Source organism: Pagrus pagrus (genome assembly GCF_965226575.1).
Source record: "Pagrus pagrus genome assembly, chromosome: 22".
Lineage (NCBI taxonomy): Eukaryota > Metazoa > Chordata > Actinopteri > Spariformes > Sparidae > Pagrus > Pagrus pagrus.
In genome coordinates, this window is record NC_140204.1 from 21,977,149 (window position 1) to 22,004,875 (window position 27,727).

General features: G+C 39.5%; 1 protein-coding gene across 2 annotated transcripts in view; it reads left to right on the top strand.

Moving 5' to 3' along the window:
* The first annotated feature begins 878 nt into the window (after nucleotides 1–878).
* Nucleotides 879–27,727, top strand: part of mllt3 (MLLT3 super elongation complex subunit) — a 56,408-nt gene continuing 29,559 nt past the window's right edge. For both annotated transcript variants that reach the window (XM_084345005.1, XM_084345006.1), the window contains exons 1-6: nucleotides 879–969; nucleotides 1,766–1,946; nucleotides 23,500–23,582; nucleotides 23,701–23,844; nucleotides 26,361–26,399; nucleotides 27,411–27,539. In XM_084345005.1, the coding sequence (XP_084201131.1) occupies nucleotides 958–969; nucleotides 1,766–1,946; nucleotides 23,500–23,582; nucleotides 23,701–23,844; nucleotides 26,361–26,399; nucleotides 27,411–27,539 (588 nt within the window). In that variant the 5' untranslated portion in view covers nucleotides 879–957. The remainder of the gene's footprint in view (nucleotides 970–1,765; nucleotides 1,947–23,499; nucleotides 23,583–23,700; nucleotides 23,845–26,360; nucleotides 26,400–27,410; nucleotides 27,540–27,727) is intronic.

The window sequence follows — 27,727 nt, forward strand, 5'->3', positions numbered from 1 at the left end:
AAAGGACAATGATAGATTAGAAAAGAATACTGTGATCATTGAGGGGTTTGTCTGATAATGAAGCTTTACTTCATTTTCTCACTAATTTGGCAATAGTTTAACCAAACTTAGAGTCAGTGCCAGTCAAGAATTTACACATTTCATTATTTTTAGCAGCTGTCATATGTGACAATTTTATTGGCAAAGAGATATAACCAACTGCTGCAGGTACACACGGCGAACCAGCAGTACAAGCACCTCATATACAATTGTATTCAATGACTGGTAGTTAAATAACAACTGTGTAAAAATAAATATGAATGATATTGCTTGCACTACAAAGAGCAGCTGTTACAGTTGCTTTACACAGGAACAGGGTCAGTTTGGTAAAATAAAAATAATATAATAAAAATGTAAAGAAACACACACCTGGACTCCAGCTTGCAACAATGTGATATGGTGGATTTTTAAATGATATTTAAAGTATTTTTAGACGAAATTTATTTCCATTTGACCACTTTTTGGCAAGTATGGAATAAATAAATATAATCACTAGAATATGATCCCTGGCAGAGCATTTAGAGGTTGGGAAATACAATTCTTAGGCAACTGAATAGTTCACTGAATAAATAAACAGTTCAAGAGTTAATTTGTAATGCCTGGTCAAATCTTTCTTGGAAGAAAGACTTGGACTCTTGGACTATTTCTATAATACTGCCTATGGGGGCCAGACCATGCCAGTAAAGTCCAGTAAAGTGCACTGTGAAGGGTCTCACAGCAGCGGTTTTATTTTGAAAGTCCGCAGCGGAATTACTCTACGTTAATACGCGTCATTGACAGCCGGCGAGCCTTTGAAAGTCTTGAGTCTGACTTCAGTCCGGGAGAGACCATGTCCGCCGTCATAGGCAAACAGTACTCACCTCTACTCTCATTCAAAACTAATTCTCCATGAAATAACAGTAACGCGGGGCCTCAAGGATGGCCAACTCGGTGAGTATCCAGTTGGAGGATCTGCTGCCAGTCCGGTCTTATCAAGTCTCTGTTTGGACATTTAGCTGTTTTGTGACACCGGAGGAGTCGCTGGTTTTTTACTCCGTAACGAGGATTTTCAAGCGACACAGCTAGCTAAAGCCGATACGTGCCGCTATCTCCTGAATGAACAGTGTGCTGCAAAATTCAACCCAAAAACCGGACAGTTTTATTTTTTTTCCTGCTCACCTACAGTGAACACATTTGCGAATGCGTAAATTAAAGCTATTTCAGAATGGTTACAGTCCATCGTGCAATTCGGCATAATGTTACACGCAGTGTATAAAGTAGCACTTAAATCAGGTGAAAATCAAACTTTCACAAGGCGTTTCCTTCTTATTATCTTTACATTGTCTTTTCACAGCCATGTGATGTTAACCACTGGTAGAAAGCAAAGTGGGAGCACATTCAATTAGTGCAAAGTTAGTGGAAATGTTGGCTGTTTCATGAGTGATATTTATTCTAAATTTACCTGTAGACTTCAGTTAATAGTCAAAGTCGTAAATCAGGTTCTGCAGGTGTGTAAAATTGCCCAAAATCAGTGTTTCATAAAATGAGCAGATTTTTAAATGGAGTTTTACATGATGTTCTTCGTGCAGCAGACAAGGGAATATAGCTCAGGTTTTTAATTGTTCAGTAGAGAAATGTTGGGTTAGAGATTATTTGTATACAGTCTAACAATATATTGGTCTTAATTTAAATTCTTTTTCAAAAGCTTTTTCTTTGGGCAGTAACCCAACATCATTTCATTTTACAGGGTGCTGTTCAGGTGAAACTGGAACTTGGTCATCGTGCCCAGGTCAGAAAGAAACCCACTGTGGAAGGCTTCACCCATGACTGGATGGTGTTTGTCCGAGGACCGGAGCACAGCAACATTCAGCACTTTGTGGAGAAAGTAGTCTTTCACCTGCACGAAAGCTTCCCTAAACCAAAAAGAGGTAAGAGACCTGTTATTTCTGCTCTATGTTGTCTCTTTGTTTCATGTGTTCTTTGGCACTCTTCCTTCAAAGTGGCTGGGTTTCCCATGTGGTGAGAGGGAGAGTAGGGTTTAAACCCTCATATCAGCCAGCATCGACAACGATCATGTGTGCTTTGGTCCCTGTAGCTGACTCTGACCTCTGACATATAAAGAGGGTGGCAGAAAAAGTCCATTTCCTTGTATTTAATGCGTGTTGAGGAGAAAATGTATGGTTTTTGGTTCTGTGAGCAGAAGCAGTTTCCCCTCTCTGTAATTCTCAGAAGACAGAATGGAAAGGTTGGAAATAATGATGCAAAGTGCCAATTTATGGTGTGTTCATGCCTGTTTGGAGCATTTTAGTGTTTCTTTTAAATGTCACTCTGTATAAATGTGTTGTCTTGAAACCCTGCCGAGCAGAATTATACCTGATGTTGCTTTTGGATATTAATCAGACAAATCTTTTATGATAGAGCTGCTTGGTTTTGGGGCTCTAAGTGTTAAGGTAAAGCAGTGACAGGTAGGACCTGTGTTGTTTGCAGCTCTGCAGGCGCTGGGCTGAAACACAAGTACTGCACAATAGGAAGTCTTTAAAATCGTGGCTAGACTGATAATTGTTATTCATCATGAACTTGGCTGTGCAGACTCCCAACCACAATCGGTCGTAGACACATAGACTGCACATGCACACATGTGCTCTGTGCAATAACAGCAATCTTGTAGGTTCATTACATGTCAAACTGTGCAAGACTATAAACTCAGTTATAGTTTAGAGTGAAAAATGACCATTATAAGGATAGAGGCTAGGATGATGTTTTGTTTGACCAACAGTCTGAAACCTTGCAATGTCCAATTTATAAACATTTATGACAAAGAAACACATCAAATCCTGACGTTTGTGAAGCTGGAATCAGCAAATGATTTATTTGGCTTGAAAAATGATGACAACACTTGATAAATTAAATCAAAATGCTTGCAGATTAATTTTCTTTCGATCAAGTAGTTTAATAATCAACCAGTCATTGAAGCTCTAGATGGGTCTGCTTAAATCTTGGTTGCGCTCTGGGTCATATTATACAATAAATCCATGATGAATCACACCACTGTGGTGTAAATACATTTTTAAAAAAAAATGTATATGTGTGTGTGTGTGTGTGTGTGTGTGTGTTTTATATGCAAGGAGAGACGCAGCATCTTTGTGAATATGTCTATGGATCAGTTAGTGTATTCTATGTAATCTCATGCTGTATTCTGTTTGGTTGGTTAGCAGATATGTGTCCTAGCAGTAGTCACATTGTGTGAATTTGGTCTCACATTTCAAACATGGTCCGAATTTTGACTCAGGCGGTTTCTGCTCACCAAACTCTAAATTGGCCATCGTTAGTCGTACCTCATGGTGTGATCTAGGACCAGACTTGCCAACCTTGAGACCTCAAAAGAGGATTTCAATTCAGAAGCAGGGTTTCATCCCCCAGAAAAAATTGAGTTTGTGGAAATAACCGGAAGAACACTGTAACAGCAATTTTATGTTTTAGTACCTTTTGATTTTATAGGAAGGAATGCAGAATACTTTGCCCGTGTTTGCATGAATCTCTGGTATAAACTAATATTCATCAGTTTTCCTTCATTTTACGCCCCTTCCCCTTAGAGACTCTGTGCATGCCACTGCCCTATGTTTGTCAGCCTGTCGAGGGAAACTGATGTCCGTGCAACCCTCGTGCTCGACAGAAAAATCAACTCGGCGGATTTTACAAAATGCACGCCCCTTTCCCTTAAACCTTCTCCTAAGAAACAGGATTTTTTTTTCAAGACATCCTTAATTTGCTTAAATACTTCCTTCTCTTCTCTGTTTCTCTTACTGCTTCACTCATCGAGTAGTACGAGGTGCTATACTACAGTAGACTACACGCTGTATAGTGGCAGACACAGGTTGTGATAACTAAAAGGGGGGAAAGTGTGAACATTAGTCATAAATTGGGAGACATCCAGGAGAATTATGAGCCTCCCAGAAAAACAGTGAGGGTTGGTATGTATGTCTAGGTCCACTGTTTTGAGCTGATGAACAAAGGTTTGTCACCACGTTTCTCTCATTATTGTCAGCTTTCTTCTTGGACAGCCCAAAGACAAACAGTGTATTGAGGCCTTAGTCTTTGTAGTCTAACATGCTTGGATGTGTGAGGTAAAAGTAAAGGAGCATCTGGCAAGGAAGGGATCAATTTAAATGCCTCCTAGGTCTGAGATTTTTTGACTCCACATCAGCCTTTTGTGAGTTTAGGCCTGTCTTCAGTTCAGTGTTCCTCTTGTTGCTCCTCATGTAATTACATCAGACTCGGGCGACACAGCAGCTTTGATTTATCTACTCGCCTTCCTGTACAGGTATTCATTTTATGGCAATGTTTTTTTCTTGTTGAATTACATTAATAATGAATATGTTAGTTTGTCTATCCAAGTGACTGCTGACTGCCCACAGTGAGTTTGATGGTTCTAAACTGGTCACAACTGCATGCAGGCTGTCTGTAGTACCTGCAATCAAATCAGACCTTTAACGTGAATGTATCTAGGGCTGCAACTAACTTTACTTTATACTCTAATTATTAATCTGCCAGACGTTTTTGCTATTAATATTTTTGGTCAAGAAAATGTCCAAAAATGGTGAAAAATGTCCATCGCATTTTCTGTCAGTTAGCTTACTGATTAATCAACCAGTTGTTTTCAGCTCTAAATTTATCCCTGACTTTCTTCCATCATTTTATCTCCTGGTTTTAATGCCGTTTCATAGGCTTTTTCCCCCAAACATTAACATAATACTTTTGATTGATAATGTATGGTCTGACATCAGACAGAAAAAAATGTTTTTAACATCCCTAAAAAAATACAGCTCAGCATCAGCTTTTTATTATCAGCTTGTCATTTTGATCCTCACACCATCCCCTGTAAGTATTTTTTAGTTATGAAGCTGTTCAGGATGGTGTCAGTACTGATTCTTTGACAGTAAACCTCTTTTAATATGCCTCCAATAGCTATTGTCAATCAATAGTTTGATTTAAGTATGGAGCTACAATGATTAGTTGATAAATTAATTAGTCACTCGACAGATAAATTGAATGGCAACTACTTAGAACAGCATTTTGTGAGTAATTTTTCATAGAAAAAATATGAAAAATTCTCTGCTTGTTGCGAAAATTAAAATCACCTTGGACTCACTAATACCAATTTTATTAACTGTAACCTTGTTCCCCCTTATAGAAGCAAAAGCGAGCCTTTGTGGGTCTTTAAGATCTTCAGGGCACTAAAATTAAACCAGGTCTTTGTTACCCATCAAATTTCATTTTATTGGAAAATATTGAAGCTCTGCTCTTAAGTACAAGGACAACAGAGCAACACCTTTTGCTAGAACTAATCACTGGAGTCCTCTCTTTTCCTTTGCCTGAACTGTTTTTTTTTTATTTTATTATTTTATACTTTATAAAATGGAAATTTGTAGTTGTAGAATTGCCTGTACCTTTGGAAGTACTCTCCATGGTGCTTGTTCAGCTGGAGCACCACATTCCCCTACACTTTATGAAATACATTTCAAATTGTCTTCCTGTGTACGGTACTATGAAATCAGATTGGACTAAATTGGATAAATGTCCACTTTACATGCCAAGGAAATGAAGCTCAGCCATGTCTTGGCTAGATGCATGAATGAGTTTGTAAAACTGTGCTTTCTCATGTGGGTCAAGAGATGCATTTTAATCAGTATTGTGAACAAAAAGTTCGACCACTAGAGCTTTTTCTGGGTTCCAGGATCCTTGTAAAAGAACACCAGATCTTTTACCGAGATCGGGGACCTTTTTGAAACTGGGGAACCTTTTTAAGAAGTTAGGAATGTATTTAGGGGCTAGGAAACCTATTTGGGAACGCAGGAACATATTTTATGGCTCAGGAATCTTGAGGGAGCAAATTAACATATTCATCGGCTTCTGAACCTTTTAGGGTACTAGGGAACGTATTTAAGGGGCCTGGGAACCTATTTCGGGGCTAAGGAACTTTTTTTTTTAAGCTCTGGACTGTGGTGAACTCTTTAGGTGCACCTGCGTTTTGAACAGATGGTCTAAATGTTGTTCCTGTTGTATCATTCCTGCCTTTAAACAGGTTCAGACACAGTAGAAACTCAGAATGAAATTTGCTCAAGGAACTTTTTAGGTGCACTAGTTCCTGGCCTTAATTTCCAGGGACAACTTGTTGGAAAAATGGCCTTTACTGTAAGCTGTGGCCTCCAAGTCTGTGTTTGGCTGAAACATTCAAAGTCATTTTCTTCAACATGTGAAGATGATCATTCTTAGGAACTAGGAACACCTGAATGCTCTGAAAGACTAATGTGGCAGGTGCATATATATCACTGTGATACAACCATCCTTGAAACTGATGGACTTCAAACCTGTCATATGTTCTGACAAAAGATGTGTTTTGAGACAGGCCCAGTCCACACAGCATGTTGGAAATCCTATACTGGATCGTTTCCTCCAGTGCCTCCAAGCTGTCTATAAATCAAATTCCTATCTGCTGATATGGAACCCTTTAAAGCTTAAGTTTCTCCTAAAAGGCCTTTGATTACAAGTTACCAAATGAGATTTCGCTTCTGCACACCAAATCCTTCACCCTGTTCTATTCGTGCTCCAGTCCAATCTTGATAAATGTGATATGTGGCTGGAAGAACGAGTGGGAGAGCCTTCAGTAAATCTCACGCGATGACACATGCCATGGGGTCTTTCCAGTGTCTGTGAAGTCTTTGGGGCCTGTGTGTTTTTACATGGTGACAAATTGTGAGCCAGAGTGCTTCCTGGTCTGTTGGGTCTTCAGATGCTCTTGAGTGTTTCTCATTGAAACACAGTCCAAGAGTAATAAATCAGAGAGAGCTCTAGTGCTCTAGTGTTTCAGGCCTGCTCAGGTGAATGTAGCAGTTTGTTACAATTAGACTAACATTTTTTAAATGTTGTGTTAACCAACTAGTAACATGATACAAGTGCTGATTTGGATGTTGGATGGATCATCTCTTTGTTGCACATAAATTATCTTGAAGGGAAAATTTAGCTTATACTCTGACATTGTGAGATATAAAAATACTATACATTGGACCCCGTTTTTTGGGGACAAATACCGATTTCAGAGGGGAAACATCCATGTAGCAGCAAATATACTGAATGTTTGAGCTAAAGTGAAAATTGACCTACTGTAGTGGATTGTACAATCAATTTTAAAAAATGTAGAGTTCATTTTAACTGATCATGAATTAAGTATAAAATATTGATCTGAAAAGTAGCTAGCAACTATAGCTGTAAAATAATAAATGAAGCGGAGCAGAGTGGAAAAAGTATTGTTGCTTTGTCAGCAGGATTTCACAAAAACTACTGAATGTATTTCCACTAAACTTGGATGGAGGATGGGTCTCCGCCAAGAATATACCACATTAACTTTTGATGCAGTAAAGGGACGGATCCAGGAATTCTTTCTCACTTTAGTTTAGATTGAGAGATAGGGCGTTTTTCCACATTTTTAATGAAATTCTCAGGGAATAATGCATGGATCTTGATGAAAATCATCAGTTCCATTTAGGTGGCTGGTATCTGGTACCAACCAACTTTGTTTTTCAAATACACATGGCAGATTGACTTTAGGTGGCAAGTTAAAATCAGCATAATTCATGATATCTCATAAATCTGAAAATCATTTTCAGTTAAATAGTGTGTCTATAATTTGTCAGAGGATGGTGAATGGTGAATTCTCATTACATTTTCAGAGAACCCAAGGTGACCTCTTCTGATTGATTGTTTTGTTAACCAGCAAAACCCAAAAATATTGATTTTACAAATGCATAAATCAAACTTGAGAAGCTGCAACCAGAGACTTTTTGGCATTTTTGCTTGATAAATGACTCAAATGATTACTCATTTATCTTGCTGTTGTGTATTAATATTAATTTTGGTTTGATTGATCAACTTATTGTTTCTGCACTGATGGAGTTGTTGATCAGCCTTCAGGAGATGGTGCTGGATACATGGCTGTTTCCAGCCATCCCTGTTTAAGGATGGTGGTCTGGAGTAGTCAGAACAGTTTGAGTGGTCTAGTAGGGCGACAGCTGGCTACACACATGCAGGAAGTTTGGGTCAGCGCCAGTGATTCCCACTCTTTCCTTTCTTTTTTCTCTTTCTTGCCAAAGTGTTTGATTTAGTGCAGTTTGCAGCTGTTGGAGATGAATCTTTTTACTCACCTGCATGCCTCACATGGTGCTCGCCCTCCACTAAAATAAAATGGGAGGCATTTAAACAAGTCGTAAGCACGAAGTAAACCTGTCGACAAGAATTGACTGCCACCGTTTTGCTTACAAAAACCTACAATCTAGTCTGTGTGCTGTGTTTGGAGTTTATGGATAACGCTTTATGTTTTGTTTTTTTTGTTTGTTTACTTTTATGGACAGCAGGAATATGTGTGCAGTGTTAGGAGGGCAGCTTTCATTGGTTACATAGTGTGTAGCCTTGGAAACTTGATATTTAGTGTGAGGAATGGGATGGTACTGGGAGGAAAGAGCCCATCTCATACTAAATGGAGTGGAACATCATTTTAACTTCTCCCTGTTTCACCAGGTTGTCGAATGCTGTTTTGTCAGCACAATGCCTGAATGTATTTTTTCATGACTGATTGATTGTTTTTAAGTTAAGAAACGAAAAACGAAAAATTGAATTCCTAAAATATTTGACCAGATGCACTTTGAATGCAAGCCCTGTGTGCTGAGATACCTCCACCTGGATCTTCCTTACATAACTGACAGCAGTGTTTGATAAATGGAGTTTACGAGTGTGAACTCTGTGAGAAGGATGGCAGCAGGAAAGCGTTTGTTATGTGGACCAGGGATTCCCAGCGGCCTGTCAGGATTTCAAAGACTCCTGCACAGATGAAATCTATCATTGCCACTTGGCTCACTAGCAGCTTTCATTTAAGAGGTGTGTATTATTTAGATTTGTGTCAGCCTTGCTTCATTTGCTCTTGTAAAGATGCTGATGACAGGTAGGCTCATATGACACGCAGATAGGATTTCAAACAGCTTTTCCACATCAGTTGTTTCTTTATTGCTTGTCTTATCAACATGTCATCACTTTGAATTTCCACACACACACAAGGTATAGCAGTCAAAACATAGAAAGCAGTTAGAGAGAGAAAGTGATAAGAGACGGTGAGCGTAACTTCCTACCGCTCGTCCTCCCACACTCTCAGTGATTTGTTGTGCAGCTCAGAGAAGCTGCCAGACACACATTTAGATTAATGATGAATCAGTCAGTAAAGCTGCCACTGCGCTTCATTATTGCCATGCGGTTAACGGGCCAGCGTTGAGGTGTTGCCATGGAGACGGCCTAATGGCAATGCCATCTGAACAAATGGAGGTAAAGAAGCTCTTTGGAACCAGTGAAGGGGGTGCTATTTTGGCAATAGGCAGCAGCGGCTCATGCTGCTTAAGCACCTCATTTGGAGCCTCGGCTGCCATTTAATCTACTCTGGAGATGGCATCTCTTCAAAGGTGTTTGTGATATTTCAGAGGATTGTCACTTTTATGGAAAGATGTAAGACGGTGTAATGGGAAAGAAATGGGCGAGCTCGGTGAAAAGAGTTTGAGATTTGTGGTCTGTGCAGTGCGGGGAAGATGCACAAGAGCTGAGGTTCTTTTTGTGGAGACCGAGGAGCTTTTTGTTACGTGAAAAAACACTTGAAACCAAGATTTTTCCTGGGTGAGAGACAAAGTATGGTGGTGCCTAAGCTCGGCTGTACTGGCTCTGTAATCAATTAACCAAACCAAACCTCTGTTGTTTGGATGGTATACTTTACACAGCACCAGCCTCGACATACTTTATTGTAGGGCTGGGTAAAAAAATCAATTGTATAAGAATCTCAATTCCTATCTCTACAATCCAGAATCAGTTCATTAATGTAAAAAAAATGTTTTTCAAGTGTTAATTAATGGCATGATGTTGACGGAAAGAAAAAAGCAGAACTGAATGACGAGGGAAGTGCAGCACCCAAGATTACCTATCTTCAAAAAAGGCAGCGGCTTGCAAGCATGTCTTGTATTTAATGAGAGGATAATCACCTTTGCAACAGGAACTTTAAGTAGGCCACATGTTTTCATGCCATTGCAAGACATTATGACAGAAATTGAACGGAGCGGAGCAGCCGTCAGCAGTAACAAACAAGACCAGCTGAAAACGGCTAACAAACACACGCCACAGCATTCAACGCGTTTCTGTTATCCACGTACAAACATGCATGCTTACAGATAAATGAATGAATGAATGAATTAATGCCATTAACTTTTTAAAATTAAAAGGCTGCAGATCATTTATCTTAATTTTCAGTTGTGTCTCATATTGTATTTCAGCAGATTAAGGACCCCAATGAATGGTTTATTGCACAGTATGCTGAAATTAGTGGACCCTTTTGTATTTATGAAAGCGATAATCAATTTCGAATCAGGAATCAATTCTGAATCGAGTCAAGACACCCAAGAATCGGAATAGAATTGAATTGTGAGATTGCAAAAGCTTCACACTCCTTATTTATAGCATTATACATTTGAGGTGTTATGGTACACAAAATCCACAGTTTGGTATGAACCTCAGCTCTGGGATTTACTGTATATGTTTTAAGTACAGCAAAAAGAGCAACCAAAGGCAAAAAATAACATCTTTGTAATTTATTTTGAGATATGATAACATGAATCCACCAGTGTGAGAGCTGCTGCTGGGGCAATGGATAAATCCTGGATGACTGCACATTTTGCACATTCATACAGGGCAGTGGATAATTTCTGGATGAACTCAGCTCATTATAATGCGTACAAGGCAACGTATGATTCCTGGACGACTGCAGAAATTTCTACTATGCAGACAAAGAATATGAGAGCGAGGTTCAAACACTGCAGTACATGCATTTGAGTGATGCTGTCTCAAATGGTTTTGACACCAGTCACACAGAGACTACTTCCACTTCAAAAATGTCTTAGAAAAGCATATTTTGGGCAAAACAGTGTGGTGCGCCTGTTGAGAGGGGCTGCCTGCACAATACCATCATATGTAATTAACAGCAAAAGCATTGCGGCTGCACCTCGCGCCAAAACGCTGAAAATATTAACATTTCTAAAAACTGCTGGAAAATAACGATGCCCAGTACAAGCGGATCACAGCCAGGCACACCATACCATTGTTTAGTGTCACTCAAACCGACTGGAAAACTATAACATCCCCCAAATGATAGATGCTCTTCCAGCTTGTGTTTTAGACCTGGTTATATGAGCTGTAAATCCAGGGGCTAACCCAACATGGTTTGGCCCCAGTGGAGCCCCAGTGGAGCTCTTGAGGATGTATGATCCACCAGTGCCAGGATACCTAATTAGAGTTTATGAGGCTAATTCTACATTAAATATTTGATTTACAGGGCATACGAATCTGGAGATAATTGCAAACCGAACTGAACCGTGTACCAAACGGTTCAGGACGAACACACATGCCGTTACCCACACATTAGAAATTCAGTTACTCATTCCTACCTTGTTCTACTCCCCTGTTTTGAGGATGAGCACTACCACATCTTTTTAACAGCAGTATGCATTACCTCATCTGTTCCCATTATGAAAGATTGTGTGGCTGTGGTATATTTATGTGAACCCATGAAAATTACTGTATGTTTTCCCTTATTTTATGACATTTCATGACAACCGATCCTGTATGCTTTCTATCGAACAAACTAGATCAAAACCTTTGATTCAAGTAAAGAAAAACTCCCCCCAAAACCTTTTTATAGCATGAAAAACATTGGAAGAGACCCCACAAAGAGCACAAAGGGTGTCCCCCTCTCCCAGGACAGATACACAGTCAATAAACAGAAACCTTTTTGCTTAAAAAAGTGAAACCTGTTTTCTGAAAATAATGTATGAGATGAAATAATATTCTGAGTGTGAAGCTTGTCCAACTGTGTAACTAAGTGTGTCGTTTTATTTGCCACAAAACTGTAATGGGCTCATTACTGCTCCTGTAACTTGAATCGTCTGTAACTGAGATTCATCAACGTTTACACTTGAAGCTAACTGAGGCTTCAGTTTTACACTTCCTGTATTGAACTTTCCAAAAGACGTAGGACATCGCCTACTGAAGTCAAACTACACGACAAAAGTTGAGTGTGGAAGAGTATCTCCTTTCCTGAAAGAACGTTTTGTTTTGTTCTGTTGGCCAAATTGGCGACAGTACAAGCCCCTTACAGTGTATACACACACTCAAGCACACACACACACACACACACACACACACACAGATTGATGCATTAATGATTGGGCCAATATGTTAGCCTCTGGCCATCTCCTGGGCTCTGTGGAACACTCGCATGAAACCTTTTAACTCCCCTCATCCTCCGCTCAGGCTTAATTTGTGGCTTGTGTGCACATACCACATAAGTCAAGTCACTGCAGTGACCTACACATAAGATACAGATCCTCAGGCTGAAAAATGGCTCAGAAGCGGCGGTACATTCCTTTCCTCTTTGCTGTGGCTTTACTAATGTGATCTCTGAGCTGTGATGATACCAGTATTAATATCCTCACAGGAGATGAAGGATGCTTTCCTGTACATGTGTGCATGTGTGGTTTCTTTTGTCTTCTGTCTGTCTGAATAAAGTTTCACAAAGCAAACAGTAGTGACATCATTATACAGTGACTTTTTTCCAGCAAAGGATACAGCGTTTCATGCAGGTTAAAGCTGCACTCCTCTTGTGTTGTTCAGTCCACTGTTCATTTTTTGTGATACTTTATTTTTTCAAAAGAACATACAGAAATACAGTTGAAAAAACTGCAAAACCTACAAACAGTTGGTCACCTTTTGTATTTATACAAGCAATTGCATTGATGGATATACAAGTCAGTTCATATGGAAAATATTCGGTGATCATCTTGTGAGGTCACATGCACAATCCATTTTTCCCAGTACCGCAGTAATTTATCAGTCCGTAAATTTAATAAAAAAAAGTTATTCTTTCCATCCCTTGAATAGTAGTAACAATATCTATCCAGTTAGTCTTTGTTGGAGGTTCAGCCTGTAACCATTTTCCTGTTATAGCTTTCTTGCTGGCAGCTAATAATATCTTTTAGTAGGTATTTATCTTGGGCCATAAGATGAGCTGCAATGTTGCCCAAATAAATTGTAGTAAAAGAGCAGTCAATGCCATCACCAAATATGTTTTGTATTACTTATGTTACCTCCTGCCAATATGACCGAATGGCTGTGCAGCCCCAGAATATTTGGGGAATTTTAGGACTTATATTTCAAGAGTTCATCCATTTTCTTGAATGTTGGGGGAGAAAAAATTGGTTTCCCTCAAAGGCAAATCTTCCTTGTACGTCGCTATGAACAAATGGGTTGTTTCTCTACCTCTGCGTCATTAATTCACTCTTATCACTTGATGATTGTCTCAATTGTAGGGCGAGAGGACAGTAACAGTCTGGAACAGGGAGTATTTGACGTGCTGATAAAGGATCTGCAGAAATTCTGCAACATCTACTTTAGGATGTCAGGAGTCCAGTTTGACAAATAAATGCTAAAAAAGAGTCCGCAGAACCCACATCATAGAGAACCAGACCAATTACTGTGATCCAGCAGCTCGAAATTTGTCTACAGCTGACACAAGCTGGAAGCAGCAGTTTCTGAGTCGGTGTATACATCGGGGACTTAACGTGAGGTTGTCTGTGCAGCATTTAGGATGGAAATACCCAACCTTGTGTGTAAAGGGTCCTGAGACCCCCTCCTCGCCCCCCTCTCCCAGTGTCTGGCAGAAATCAAAGAGCTGCAGGAATTTGCCAGTAATTGTTTTACGATTCCTCAGAAATCATACCTACTTGTATAGGTGAACACAAAGAAAGCAAGAGCCATGAAAGCTGCAGGCTGGCTGCTGCTGCTGCTGGTATGAAAGGATGAGGAAGGGGAGGAGGTGCAGAAAGACGGGCAGCCACCACCAAATAACAGGAACTGAGCTGTAAATGCCGGCTCTCCCTGGGTTCAGTCAATGAAAGGAGGTTGCAGGAAGTGGTTTATTGAAGCATGGTTTATATGGGCTGTCTGTTGGCAGCTCTTTCACTGCTTTCTCACTCGCCCCTGCCATAAAACATTTGTCTTTTATTTACAGCACCTCCACACACCAAAGCTGGAAGATCTGACTTAGGAATCGCTAAAGGAGCCATGGTCTCCCTTTTCATCAATGAAATAAATGAAGCTGAAAGGGTAAATTATTTACCACAACTATAACATGAGCTATTACTGTACCATTTTGTTACAGTGGTTTAAATTAGGCTATTAGTCCAATCGACAGAAAATAAATAAAAAATAAGTCATTCTGGGAATAATTTATCACCAAACATACTCTGCTCCCAGCGTCTCTCTGCTAAACGTCATAGCTAATTGAATCTTTGGGTTGATACTGTTGGTTAGGAATTTTAAGAGACATCACTTTTTGTCCCTACAGTATTTTGTGTGGTATTTTTCAGTAATTTATTGATTCACAAAAGAAAATGATTGACAAATCAATAATTCTTTCTTTAATTCCTTGTTTGGGAAACCCTGGGAGCAGTTTAGCCAAATGTCACTGACTAACAAGTCTTAAAGAAACCATATTGACTGTACTTCATCACAAAAACAACATAACACTGATTTAAGGTGGCCAAAAAAGTAAAACATTGTTTCGCACTTTATTTTAAAATGCAAGCTTTAAGGTTTTAAATTAGAATGCATTGCCAAAAATATGTTTAAGGTAGTTTAGAAACTGGTTGCCCTGACATGACATAACCAAAATTCGACTTTTCTTTTTCAGCTTGTCAGTGTTAAACTTGTCCATACATATCTCCGTTGCAGTACTGTAAAGTACAATACAAAAATGCAATACAAAATAAAATGCAAACAAAAGGAATCTTATTTATGTTAAACATATTTCAACACCTAGTTAAACACATTTTCCCCTTTTGTGTCACTTGAGTGCTGTTACATTCACCATCTGACAGTATCATATTCTATAGATCAGTATCTATATTCTATATCGGCTTGTTCAGCTTCTCATTGAATTACATTTTCACTGAATTAAATCTTAAAACAAAGCATGTTGGTGGCACTATTTAATGAACCTGAAATATAAACATTTGTGCATCATCCAGTCTGATGTGTTTGGGATCAATTGCAACATTTAGATGTCTGGTAGAATTTTAAGTTCTGTGGCTTTGAACAATATTTTACTGCACAGCATGAGTGAGACTGGCTCATACAGCATGCAGCCGCATATTTTAGCCTTTCAAAGCAGTATCAGCCAGGCTGTAGTATTTAATTTGCTGGATGAGGCAAAAACTGATATTCCTGTTTGTTAATTTTGTAGATTGACAATTTTCTAGAAATGTATTTTGTCTCTGCATACAGTGTATAAATATTGCTAATACCATGACTAAGGGATTTAACCATATCACCCACCCATATTTTCCAAGCAGCATCAGCATGTTAGTTTCTGTCTGCGTCTATAGAACGAGCAAGAAGGCTGAGGTCATGAGATGTTGAGGCAGAGTAAAGTAGCTGGAAGCCAGCGGTAGGTGGATGCTGGCTGGTCAGCTGAATGGTGCTATAGATGAGATATGAAATTTCTAATTGCAGTAGTGATATACAACAGTGGTGCACAGTTGCATCTTGTAAGCGGGGTGAGCCCTTGAGAAGATGTAGCATCAAATGTCAGAACACCGCACATAATGGTTCTCAAGGGAGGTTTGGGAGTCTGTTGGCAGCACCTCGTCCCCACTGTGAGTCTTGTTTGTCTGGGATCTGCTATCAGGAGCATCCCATTGATTTTGACCCCAACCCCCACCCCTCACTTCAATCCTCCAGTTCTCCTTTCAGTCTGTGTTTGGTCCCTTGAGGTGGGTGGGGCTTCACACCTTTGTGGTTTTAGTCGAGCATGTGCATATGGTGTTGTTTATGTTTAATTTCTTGTCATCCAGCCTCTTTAAACAAGCATGCTTCTGTCTGTCTTTTGCCATGCTTTACATACTGCTGGTTTGGGTGCTGCGTGGGTGGAAAGAGGATCCTGTCCATAACCTGGTTTACCATTTTAAATCAGCTCTAGTTTAACCAAATGAAGATGCTGTGCATGATGAGAAGTGAGTGGTGTATGCAATGGTCAACCCCTGTTCAGTCTTTAACTGCCCCACCTGTTGGGTCACTTATCCAGTGAGTTGGCTTATAACACACACTCGGATGTTTCTTGCATTCTGGTTTTAAGTCTTGGCAGACTAATCTTGAACCCGTTTGTGTTCTAGGTTTTTGTTGATTAGTGTGAGGTCATTTGGGTCAGCAGAGAAAACTATAGTGTGAGGTTGTTTTTAAGGGAATGTGCCTAGCCGACCAGAGACGCCATTCCGTACTGAGCTGCTAATCCCCACCCACCATTGTTAGAGCAGCTCATATCACGGCTACTAATTGTTTTTTTGATTGCTATACTGTCATATGATTGTGGATTGTTTTCCAAAATGTGTAGGACTGTGTGTTTATTCCTATTTCGAGGATTGTTTCATCAGATTTGAAGTTGGCTTGGTCTGTCAGGACCAGGATTGGGTTTAGAACCCTTAGGCCTTTATGGGACCAACCAAATTATGTCAATAGCATTGTCCTGAGTAGTAAAGGCCAGCATTGGCATTGAATGTCTGGTTAGCTTCATAAACTTGTTAATCAGCTATTTACTCAGTTAAATCACAAATATCTGGGGCTTTTTTTTATAGAGGTCTTGTTTGTGTGTTGTTTTGTTCTGTCAAATGAAAAAAGTATATTTAAAATAATTTTGTCATTCTAAATTGGGTATATTAAAAAGTTTTTTTCTATGTAAAAGATGTTTTTGCGCTTTCCTGACTGGCTTTGAGTTATTAAAATCATGATGAATTTTCTGTTCATGGACTAATAAGTTAGTTAGTCTTTGCAAATCTGACATAAAAATGCAAATGAATTCAGCACTAATCAGTTTTTTAGCCGCTTGGGGGCTGAACTCTACAGCACGAGGAACCTTAGACACAACATCTGATATTTTATCTTATAAAGTCTCTCTGGAGGACTTGTTAAATAGTTGCCTATTTACACATCCAGCAAACAGTTGTCTGTACTGGAGTATAAACTTGTCTGTGTTCTCTCCTTGATCTAAATAACCAATGCTTATCTCTCTCTACGCTGCACATGTGGACACCTGCCGCTCAAATGCCTGGCATTTATTGCACACTTGATGCTGAGATGAATGGCTCCATTAGGAAGAAGAGGGATTAACAGTAAATTAGCAAGCGGAAGGAGCTCATATTTGAAGCCACAAGCCTCACTAAAGAATTTCTTATTTCCAGTCTTGTCTTTTGTTTTACGCTCAGGTCTGTCGTCTAGCTCGGCCTCATTACAAACCAGTCTGTGTAGAAAGGGCAAATACATAGTGACTGGCATTGTTCTGTGATTGGCATCTGGGTTTAAATCAGGGCCATGTTAATAAACGGCACAGCCCTGTCCCTCTGTGAAAGCTTCTGTGACCACTGGCAAGTTTTCTGTTACAGGTCAGTGGTTGCATTGTGCATCTTTGCCTCTCAGACGCTCCTTCAGATAATATTAACCTTTTTAACCTGAACTACTGAACCCCAGCCAAGATGCTCCACTGACTTCACCTTCACATTTCTTGGGTTTATCTTGAATCCTCAGGGTTTTACTCTCATTTTAACCATAACTTGACCTGTTAGTTGAATCCTGTTGAGAGGGGAAGATTACGTTTTTATTTACAATACCACTAATATTTTCTCGACAAAGAATGCGGACAGGACTCACAGACGGTGTTCATTGATATATAATAGTTTTTGCTGAAATGTGTTTATTTTTTAGAATAAGTAATGAAAGGCAGGGCAGGGAGGTGCTACCATTAAAAACATGATAAACATGCAGGGTTTCTCCCAGGACCTTGTCTATTGATGGTGCTGAGCAGCATCTCCACAAGATCAATTTATTTTGATATCTAGTAATGCGTAAAAAATAACCAAACTCATTAAATATGTTGCTTATACTGTGTGAAATTGCATCATTTAACTAGAAAGTTGTATTGTTTAATAATCATCATTTGGTCCATGAAATACCAGAAAATAGTGAAAAATGTGTCCCAGGTCTCATCTTCAAATCTGTTTTGCTCGACCAACAGTTCAAAACCCAAACTTATTCAGTTTAAATTGATCTGTGGCCATGTGGCATGTGCTGTAACCATTCAGCTGCCAAGGTGCTCAAAGTGTTAGTTTTTTAATCATATTAGCGGAGGGGATTTGCATTTCATGTGAGATGGCTTGCCTCTGCCTCAGGCAGTGTTATATGAGGATATATATTGTGTAACAATAGAAAAACGTCTCCCGTTATATATTCCCGCTACTGTTAATTTTGTTCATTCACAAATCACACTCTTTATGACAATATTTGTCATTTGGATGGATGCATTCTTCCATGTGGCCAGGATACATTCTCTATGAAATGTCAGAAAATAGTGATAATGTAGTAACAGCCATAACAGAGGCAAATCTACGTCTGTGTGAAAGTGCAAGCCAGCAGGGCAGGACATGGGTGTGATGTTCTGATGCCGTTCACAGTCTGACAACTAAACGAATCCTTCACTCATCAAATTAAAAGAGAAATGTCCCACACTTCAACCCACAAAGCAAAGTTACAAGACCAAACAACAGTGTCTTTGGCATCTTAGATGAGGAAGAAAAATGCTGAGTTTATACGTGGAAAAGATACTGTCATACTTTCTGTCCTACTGACTATTAGTCACACTTTCGCCTGCCTGTCCCCGCCAGACAGAGCCAGGCAGCTCCCGCTACTGGCGGTGATTATGTGACGTGATTTTGAGCAAAAAATAAGGGCGCTCCAGTCAGGATTTTTGAGGCCAATCACTGGAAGCAGTATTGGCTGATACCGATCACCGATCAGAAATTCAGAACATTTTATTAGAAAATGTCTCAGTCTCATGTATCTCAGTCTTTGTACTGATGTCTTTGTGTCCTGAAGCCCCGACTCCACCACCTGGTTACTGCTGGTTACTTCAGATTGATCAAATCTACACTAATGTGAAGTGTCTGTAACTCAAAACCCAAACTACTTTTACCTACGAACTGTACTTAGCTGAAGTACTTGAAAGCATGTACCGTAATTTCCGGACTATTGAGCGCACCTGAATATAAGCCGCACCAACTAAATTTAAAAAGAAAAAAAAAACGTGTACATATATGGGCTGCACTTGTCTATAAGCCGCAGGTGTCCACGTTGTATCATGAGATATTTACACAGAAAGATTTTTAAAAAATTTTATTAAATAAATGCATTTTTCCGAACAGTGCCTGTAACACGGCAGTAACACGGCAGTAAAACGGCAGTAACACGGCTGGTTTAAAAAAATAACCAGCCTACCAGAAAAGTCATTGATCGCTATCTTCATCTTCCTCCTGCGCACCAAAACCACTGAAGTCGTCTTCTTCAGTGTCGGAGTTGAACAGCCTCAGAATGACTTCATATGCATTTCTTCATGTGTTTTCCATGATGAGAGTGTGTGCATAATGCGCAAAATAACTGTTTAAAACACAATCAAACTAGCGTCTTCCTCGGCGCATTATTTCTTCCACCTGTCTGTCTCGCTCTTGCGCTTCCTGCTAGAGCTCCCCCTGGAGGCCGTTAGCCCGTAAAAATCTAGAGATTAGCCGCATCATTGTTTAGGCTGCAGGGTTCAAAGCGTGTGAAAAAAGTAGCAGCTTATAATCTGGAAATTACGGTATTTAGTGTAAAAATGTTGTATTGTCACATTAAACTGCATTTCACAGTTTCACACTTCATGTTCCTCTGAACAGTTCTGCTGTGTTATGTCATTTTGAGCACAATAAAACATCCATATGATTATAAACAGTTTGCTGAGACATTTGTAGATTTACAGGTGGAAACTGAAAAAAACACACAGATCTCAATGTTATGATGTGTACTGTCAAGCCACTTTTGGCTCCGCAACACCAGCATGCTGTATGAAATGACACACTGAGGTGGCATTATGCCAGTGAACAAAGGCAGTGTATATACAAGCCTTCGTTGCAGTGCTGTTGCAGAATCTTTGTCTGAAAAAGTCTCCTTTACAGTTCGTGTCATCAGCTGTATAAATAGTGGACAGAGCTCACATGACTGAAAAGTGAAGCCATTGTGGAAATACCTTAAAGCTGCAGCATTTTAAATAGACAAAAGGGGGTGACTCCACTGGTTGCAAAATGATGTCAGATTGTATTTAAGCTTATGAGAAAATTACTCTACTTCCCACTTGATTTCTTCCCTCAGTAAACTGTTTCCTCATGATTTTATGGTCTCAATTGCTAGATTCACGTCTTCTTCAATACAGCATGATGTTCATTTAGCAAATTATGGTCCCATTTAGAGTAAAATGGACAATAAGAAGGGTATGTATTGTAAAAAAAACAAGATGGCGATGACTAATGCCAAATTGAGGTTTCAAAACAGTCATCAGCAACCACTGATGTGATGTGAGGTGATGTCAAAGTGGGTTCACACTTGATTTGTCGATCAGGGAGTGATTACAAGATGATTTAACTCAGTACATATCTTGGTTACCATCATGAGTCTAAAAAATATATTGATGTGGGGTTTTTGTTTGTTTGTTTTTTTACTTTTAATTACTGATATCAGTATCAGCCTCAAAACTCTGGTATTGGTCTGGCTCTAATTGCACGTTCACTGTAGCTGAACTGAAAATATCTCAGCATGACATCACGTCTACCCAGCTATCCATGCAAATAAAAATATACCAACACATGTACAGAGCATATGTGCTTGAGTGTGAACTTTTCTTTCCATTTTGGGGCAGTTCATCTCATCTCCTTCTCCACCTCGGGTTGTGTAAAGGTGTGGTGGTGAATAGGCTCTTTTAGCAGGGTGTAATTGAACCTGACCCACATGCACAATTAACCCTAACCCATAATATTTGCTCAGTGGTATTGGGTTTTGGATGGCTCGGCCCCAGCAGTGAGGTCGACCTCGGCGTAGTCAGCCGAGCCATCAATCACTGCTGCTCCCTGAAGGGGCGGGGCTCCTAAAAGAAACAAGAGAGCACAGTGATGATGTGATTGGTGCCAAAGCCGAGTCAGTACTGACGATGACTCAAAGTATTTCCAAGGTCTACTGCATCACTAAAAAGCAAAGCTGTCATTTGTATGCTCAGAAAAGCCGTAACGTTTTTCCAGCAGTCTGCGGTGTCCACTTTGGGGACAGATGAGGGACCAAATACTTTTTGAGCAGCTGTCAGGAACTGATGTTCGACACCAAAAGTCAGTTCGTTAGTCTGTTGTTAGTCTCATGATCAACTATATCCGGAATTTTAGATAACATATGTAATACTTTTTAGTTATGAACTTCTTCTGCAGCTGTTAATGTACACTGTAATAACACTGATTCTTTTGATAAAAATGACATGTTGTAACCCAAGACACAGGGCTCTACTTAAGCTGACATATGAAACATTTATTCACACTGTTTGTGGGACATTTCATTGACGTGTACAAACTGATAATAACATTACAGTAGTGTGAGTCATTATTATAATATTATGGCCCAATATTATGTTTTATGCAATATTATTTGTCAGATAATATATTGTTGATATTGTCATAGTATCACAGCACTATAATATCACAACAATAGCAATAATTGCAATGAATGATAATTTTCCGTCATATGTAGTTGTGATAATATACCAAAACAAAACGTCAATCAAGGTTCATTTACTAGCGTCAGAGCAAATTGAGTGATTTCAATTTAATGAGGAAACTAACTGCAGAGGACGACACTCAGATATAGATGAAAGCTCCAGACAAAGCTAGTCAGTGGAACATGAATAAAGTTTATTTGTCAAGAATGAATTGTCAACATCAGTAGTTGTGTATTGCCACTAGAGCTGACATGGTTAGTAGGGATGCACCAATATGACAGCAGAAAATCACGAACAGCCCAAATTCACCTTGTTGACTGCTATCAGCGTATCAGCAAATAACATGACATTCACCCAGCAGTGGCAGATGTATATCTGTTGACTCACATGAGTTTTCATTCATGAGCTACTGTCTAATCCTGTTATCCCTGACATGGGTTGTAAGGCTATGTAAGTACTGAAACATTCTAATCATTCAGTTGATTGCTGGATATCGGCGAAAATGCTTTAAAGCAGTTGCTTTTTAAAAAAAGAATCTTTCTCATGTGAAAGAAGGTTATAGTCAAGGTTGTTTCAGAAGCCTGTATGATGGAATTTGTACTCTTTGAAAGAAAATGTAACAAAGGGCTTCATTTCTTTTAAAACGGTTGAGTTATTTTTTTATAATGAAGGTTTCTTTGTTTAATTTCAATTAATCAGCTAAACAATTGACTAGATTATCCATCACACAATTAAGAGATAAATTGCTAATAAAATCATCTGAATATAAAATTGCATATGAAATTATTGTGTTTAGCCCAGGGATCAAGTAATGAAGATCCTACAGAGTAACTTGATTGTGTCAGATTACAGGCGTCTCCAGGATACAATAGTACAGTAATGATGGACTGATGGTGCCAGAGTATATTTTCAGTGTCATTGTTCCATTCATAAAGAAAACCTTGACTCTTAATATAAAAAGTCCAAAGAATGTCAAAGCTTTTTCTATTTTTTTGTAAGCTGGAAATGATTTCAGCTCGGCATGAATCATTTTCACATTTCACTCTGGTTGTTATACACTTGTGTCATCTTAAATATCCTCCATTCATGCCTTTGTACCAGAGTGACATTCTCTGAACCAAAGATAAGACCTGCTTTTAAGTGTACCTTCAGTAAACACACTCAGGTCACACACAGATGGACTTAATTGGTAGTTTTTCTCTGGGAGTCCATTGGGAGAGAGGCTGACAAACACACACCTCCAGGGAAGAACACCTGAGCTCTAGTGCTGTGTGTTTGTTTTGAAAGGCCCATGGGATGAGTCTTCACCTTGTAGTGAACTGGGTGGATTCACAAGCTTTAAAGGCCCTGGTTCTAATTTAAACCACAGTTTTTGTGTCAGTGCAGGCAATGGAAGTGGGAGTTAATGAGATCTCATGAGAATGGAGCTGCAGGTTTAGTGGCTCAGTACATGCAGTGACACACCGAAAGACTTTCAGAGCAAAGGCAATACTTGCATATGTTTTCATACTCGTCTTCCCCTGATCTTTGTGCCAAAATGGTGAGAGAATGTGAAATATATAATAATGGTTTAGACTGTCGGTGTTCAGCAGAGTACCCTTCAACAGGGATTAGATGAGGGTAGTTGTGTTGCATTTTATAGAGCTAAATGAATTTGAACCAGTCTTTCAGATTTGTTAGTCACCTTGTGTTGAAGGTCAGTGGTCTCTCTTAAATTGCAAATGTATTCTTCATTTCAGTGTGCAAGGATCCCCCATACAAAGTGGAGGAGTCTGGATACGCAGGCTTCATCTTGCCTATTGAAGTTTACTTCAAAAACAAGGTACATTTAATACCGTTACTCCACAGCAAACTGAACGTAATATTGGTCAAGTCCTGATAGACTGATCATGACTGTTCTCCTCTTTTCCCTCTCTGGGTGGATCACCACTTTCCCTCAGGAAGAACCGAAGAAGGTTCGCTTTGATTACGACCTGTTCCTCCACTTGGAGGGCCACCCGCCTGTCAATCATCTCCGCTGTGAGAAGCTCACCTTCAACAACCCAACAGAAGAGTTCCGTAGGAAGCTATTGAAAGCCGGAGGGGTAGGAGTCCAAGAAAGTATAGTTTCTTAACTGCCTAGCAGGAAAAACTTTGTATTTTTCAGTGCAGTTTTTCCCAGAAGCACTCGCACAGACAGTCATACAGTGTCACACATACTTACACATACTTACACAATCATTCACCACAGGAAACTGGCCAGTAGATCTGCAGAGGGTCAAGTGCCCTGCTAAGGATACCTTAAAATTAAGTGTTCGAGACAAGCCACTCATACAGCAGATTCCTGTATCGTATATGAGAAATTCTGTATATTGTTAAAGAATGACGCTGATGATACTTCTTATTGTCAACACGTCCCTTGTAAAAACAAAGAACAATGTAGGACTGCCCACCTAACAGTGGGTGATTCGAGTTATAGACCCTTGATCATCTCCGATGTCATCAGTCTAAACACTGCACATTTAGTTATCATTATAAACAGAGAAATGCAGGAACAAAAGAATGGCAGGTAAACTTTACCAAAAACCAGCTGTGATGGAAGTAGAGTAGGGCAATGGAAACGGAGGTAATTGCGTTTTTGAGCTCTCAGCTCTGGTGCTGAATTTTAGTGAAGTCGACTACTTTCGATCCAGACAGTGGTACAACCTGCTCTACTGTTCTTCCGTCTGTGTGTGTGTTCATGGTGATGAAGGAATATGTCACCCAGTGTGAAAGTGTGTTTTTAAAAGATGTTGACAACAGTAGAGCTCTATGGCACAGGGGAAGAGCATACATCAGGCTGTGATACACACAATACTAGTTAGCCAGATCAGTTCGTTGTTGGTTTGGCTCTGCACATGAGATTTATGTGAGACTTATCCTTTAATTAATCTGTTTCTGTCAGTGAACTCCAGTTTCCAGCCTTATGGCTCTAGTGTTGGTGGAGTGAAAGCTGACAATTGATGCCAGGGCCTTCCAGCATGACATTTGTCAGTGAAGATGGTCAGGTGACAGTCTAACAAATTACACATGACCTTTGCTGTGTGAAATAGCACCTCTGCCCTTTCTTCTTCATTTCATGTAACAGTATGTTAATTTTAATCTCGTATTTTTTCTTTAAGGAGAAAAAATGTTTCCAGACCTGTGGAATTGCTCTTTTTTTCACTTGTAGGCCCCGCAGCTGTCATTCACAAGAGAAATGTGACTGCGGACGCCAAATGTCCTTCTATTCTGTACGAGTTGTAACCTAACCTCCCCTGTATGGTTGTGCAGCTCTCCATAATAAAATGATCCGATACGTATCTAGATACATGGGCTACGATACAATTCAGGGACAATACTCTTTATTATGGAAAGATTGGGTACGATTTGATTCGATCCAGTTTCGGTATATAATTATTTGTTTCATGTGGACATTTATTTTCTAATATAAATTAGAATAAGCCAATTCTATAAAAGTGGCATTGCTTAACTTCAAATAGATATTTCATAAAAGACCAGGGAATCCTATGTATCTTTCTTACTATTATGTATATCTTCATCTCTAAAAAAACAACTATTCTGTTGTCTGGATCTCCATACACAGCGTCTCTCCGAGCTGGATCTGTCTGCATTGTCTCTCCAATCATTTGCCAATGCTTACTCGCAATAGTATATTAATATTTACCTAAATGTGGATTAAATATGTATCCAACACGTTGAAAAAAACAGTTGTAGCTTCTAAATTTCACAAGCTATTGATTCAAATGCTGGAGGTCCTGGTTCAAATCCATAAAGTTGATAAGTTCACATTGTTTATGATATGGATAAAAGTTCAAATGGGTCAGTCTGCACTGGCTAAAAATGAAAAGCTGCTAGCTGAGGGTTGTGTCAATTGCTCCTTGCTAATAATAGAGGAGAGATAGCAGCTTAGTTACTGTCTGAGCTTAGAAAGTCTGCTTTTGCCAACTCAGATATCAGAAAAGAGTCAATAAGCAGTGCAACCAAATAATATTTTACATTCACACACTTATTTTCACAAATGGAGCAAAATGCTTGCAGTGTAAAGGCCAGCTGTCATTAAGGAGAGCAGTGCTCCAACATTAGCAGGCTGATGTGGACAAAACACAGCAGAGTTCAGTGAACGCAGCATCAGGCTTGGATCGGCTTTATTTTAGCCGATACAGAGCCATGAAAACATGCCGGGATCAGCTCAGGACATCCCTAGTTGCTTCCTCAGTGTCAGGTGCAGTCAGTCTGTTGGCCCCAGGCCAGAGGACCCCTGTAGTCTGGAGGTTTTATGACTGGAGCTAAGTGCTCTGTATTTACTTTGCCCTGCACCCCCTTCCTAGCCTCAGAAAGGGCTCAAGTGCTGACATAGACCATGTCCAAACTCACATTCTCTATTGTCAGGAAATTCTTATTACTAAAGGGTCTTCAGTGTTATTACAGTTTCACTCAGTTCAAAGTTACTTTACCATACTCTGTTCCACAGATTTAGACAATAACAATAATAATGTTTCAGCTTAAATTGTTTGTATTTTATAGGATTAAGCTGTAGATGATAATTATCTGTCTCTTTCATTGTCCCTCTCTTTAACAGCAACGGGATCCTAACAAACGAAGTACAGAAGACTCAAAAGTAAGATTTCCAACATGTCATTGATGATACAGATGTGTTTAATGGTGATTTGCATACCTCTCTAAAGTGGTTTCAAATTGTTTTTGTTGTAATGATACAAGTAGTCCTGGCTGGGTGATTTATCATTGTGTAGCTCTCTAGTATAGCACACTGAAGCTATGTTGTCTTTACTTGCATATTCTGGCCATCTTTCTAGCCCTGTAATGACTACGAGATATTCCAGCAAAAACAGACATATTTGGATGTCTGAATGTGTGGTCTGTAGACATTTGAGGCACTGAAGATTCATTACTATAAAGTCTCCCTAAAAGCCTTCTCTTAGTTCATACTGGAACACTTAACCAAACCAAAACCAAAGTTACCTGGAAAGGGCCAGGCTAGCAGTTTCTCCTTGCTTTCCAGTCTTAAGCTAAGCTAGGCTGTCCAGCTCCAGCTCTGAGCATGCAGACATGAGTTTGATATGAAACATCTCAGCCACTCCCGGAAATGAGGCATATTACCCCAATTTTAAATTATTCATTTAATATTGAATTGTAATGCCAAATAACAGAAATGTCATGGGTGTGTTCTCTTTTGAGATAAAGCTGGGTATTCTTTTACATTTTAAGTGCCAAAAAAACACCTAAAAAATGACTTTATATGCAGATGATAATGTTGCGTTTTATAAATAAGGTACTCACAACACTTTCAGCTATTCTTAACATGAAAGGTTTAGTCAATATCAGCTGGTGTAAGGAATCCCAATAATGCATATTTGTGGACTTCTTGGAATAAATATATCCCCTTAATATAATTTAAATTGGGAAGATCTGATAAATAGAATAAATGCATAAGACTAAGAATCTGGTCAGTGCTAGCTCCCAGATCTTTTGATACTGCATGTATGTAGTACCGTGAAGGACTTAACGTCCAGGCCCAGCCCTACCTTTCAACTTTATAACTGTGGCCCAAAGCAACATCTTTCAAAGCAAAGCCTCTAAACATTTTGGTTTGTTGCTGTTACTCTGGCAGGTGATGGTAATGCAGGAGGGCTCCACCTCCCTGTTCGGCCAGCACCTGAAGCTGCCTACACTTACCAACAGCTCGCTGACATCCACCTTCTCCGAGCCAAAGAAGGGCAAAAGCTTCCATGGGTCAAAGGTCAGTGTTGTATCCAGCCACAGCCTGGAGCTAAAAAACCTTCTCCTCTGCCTCCACTCTCAGCCCCACCCAGCTTCAAGACATCTTACGTCTTCAGTCTCCAGACCCTAATCCCCACATATTTGGCAGCTTCAAGATGTCAAATATATTTAAACTCTGGGATTTCAAAGACATCCACCTTTGGCTTA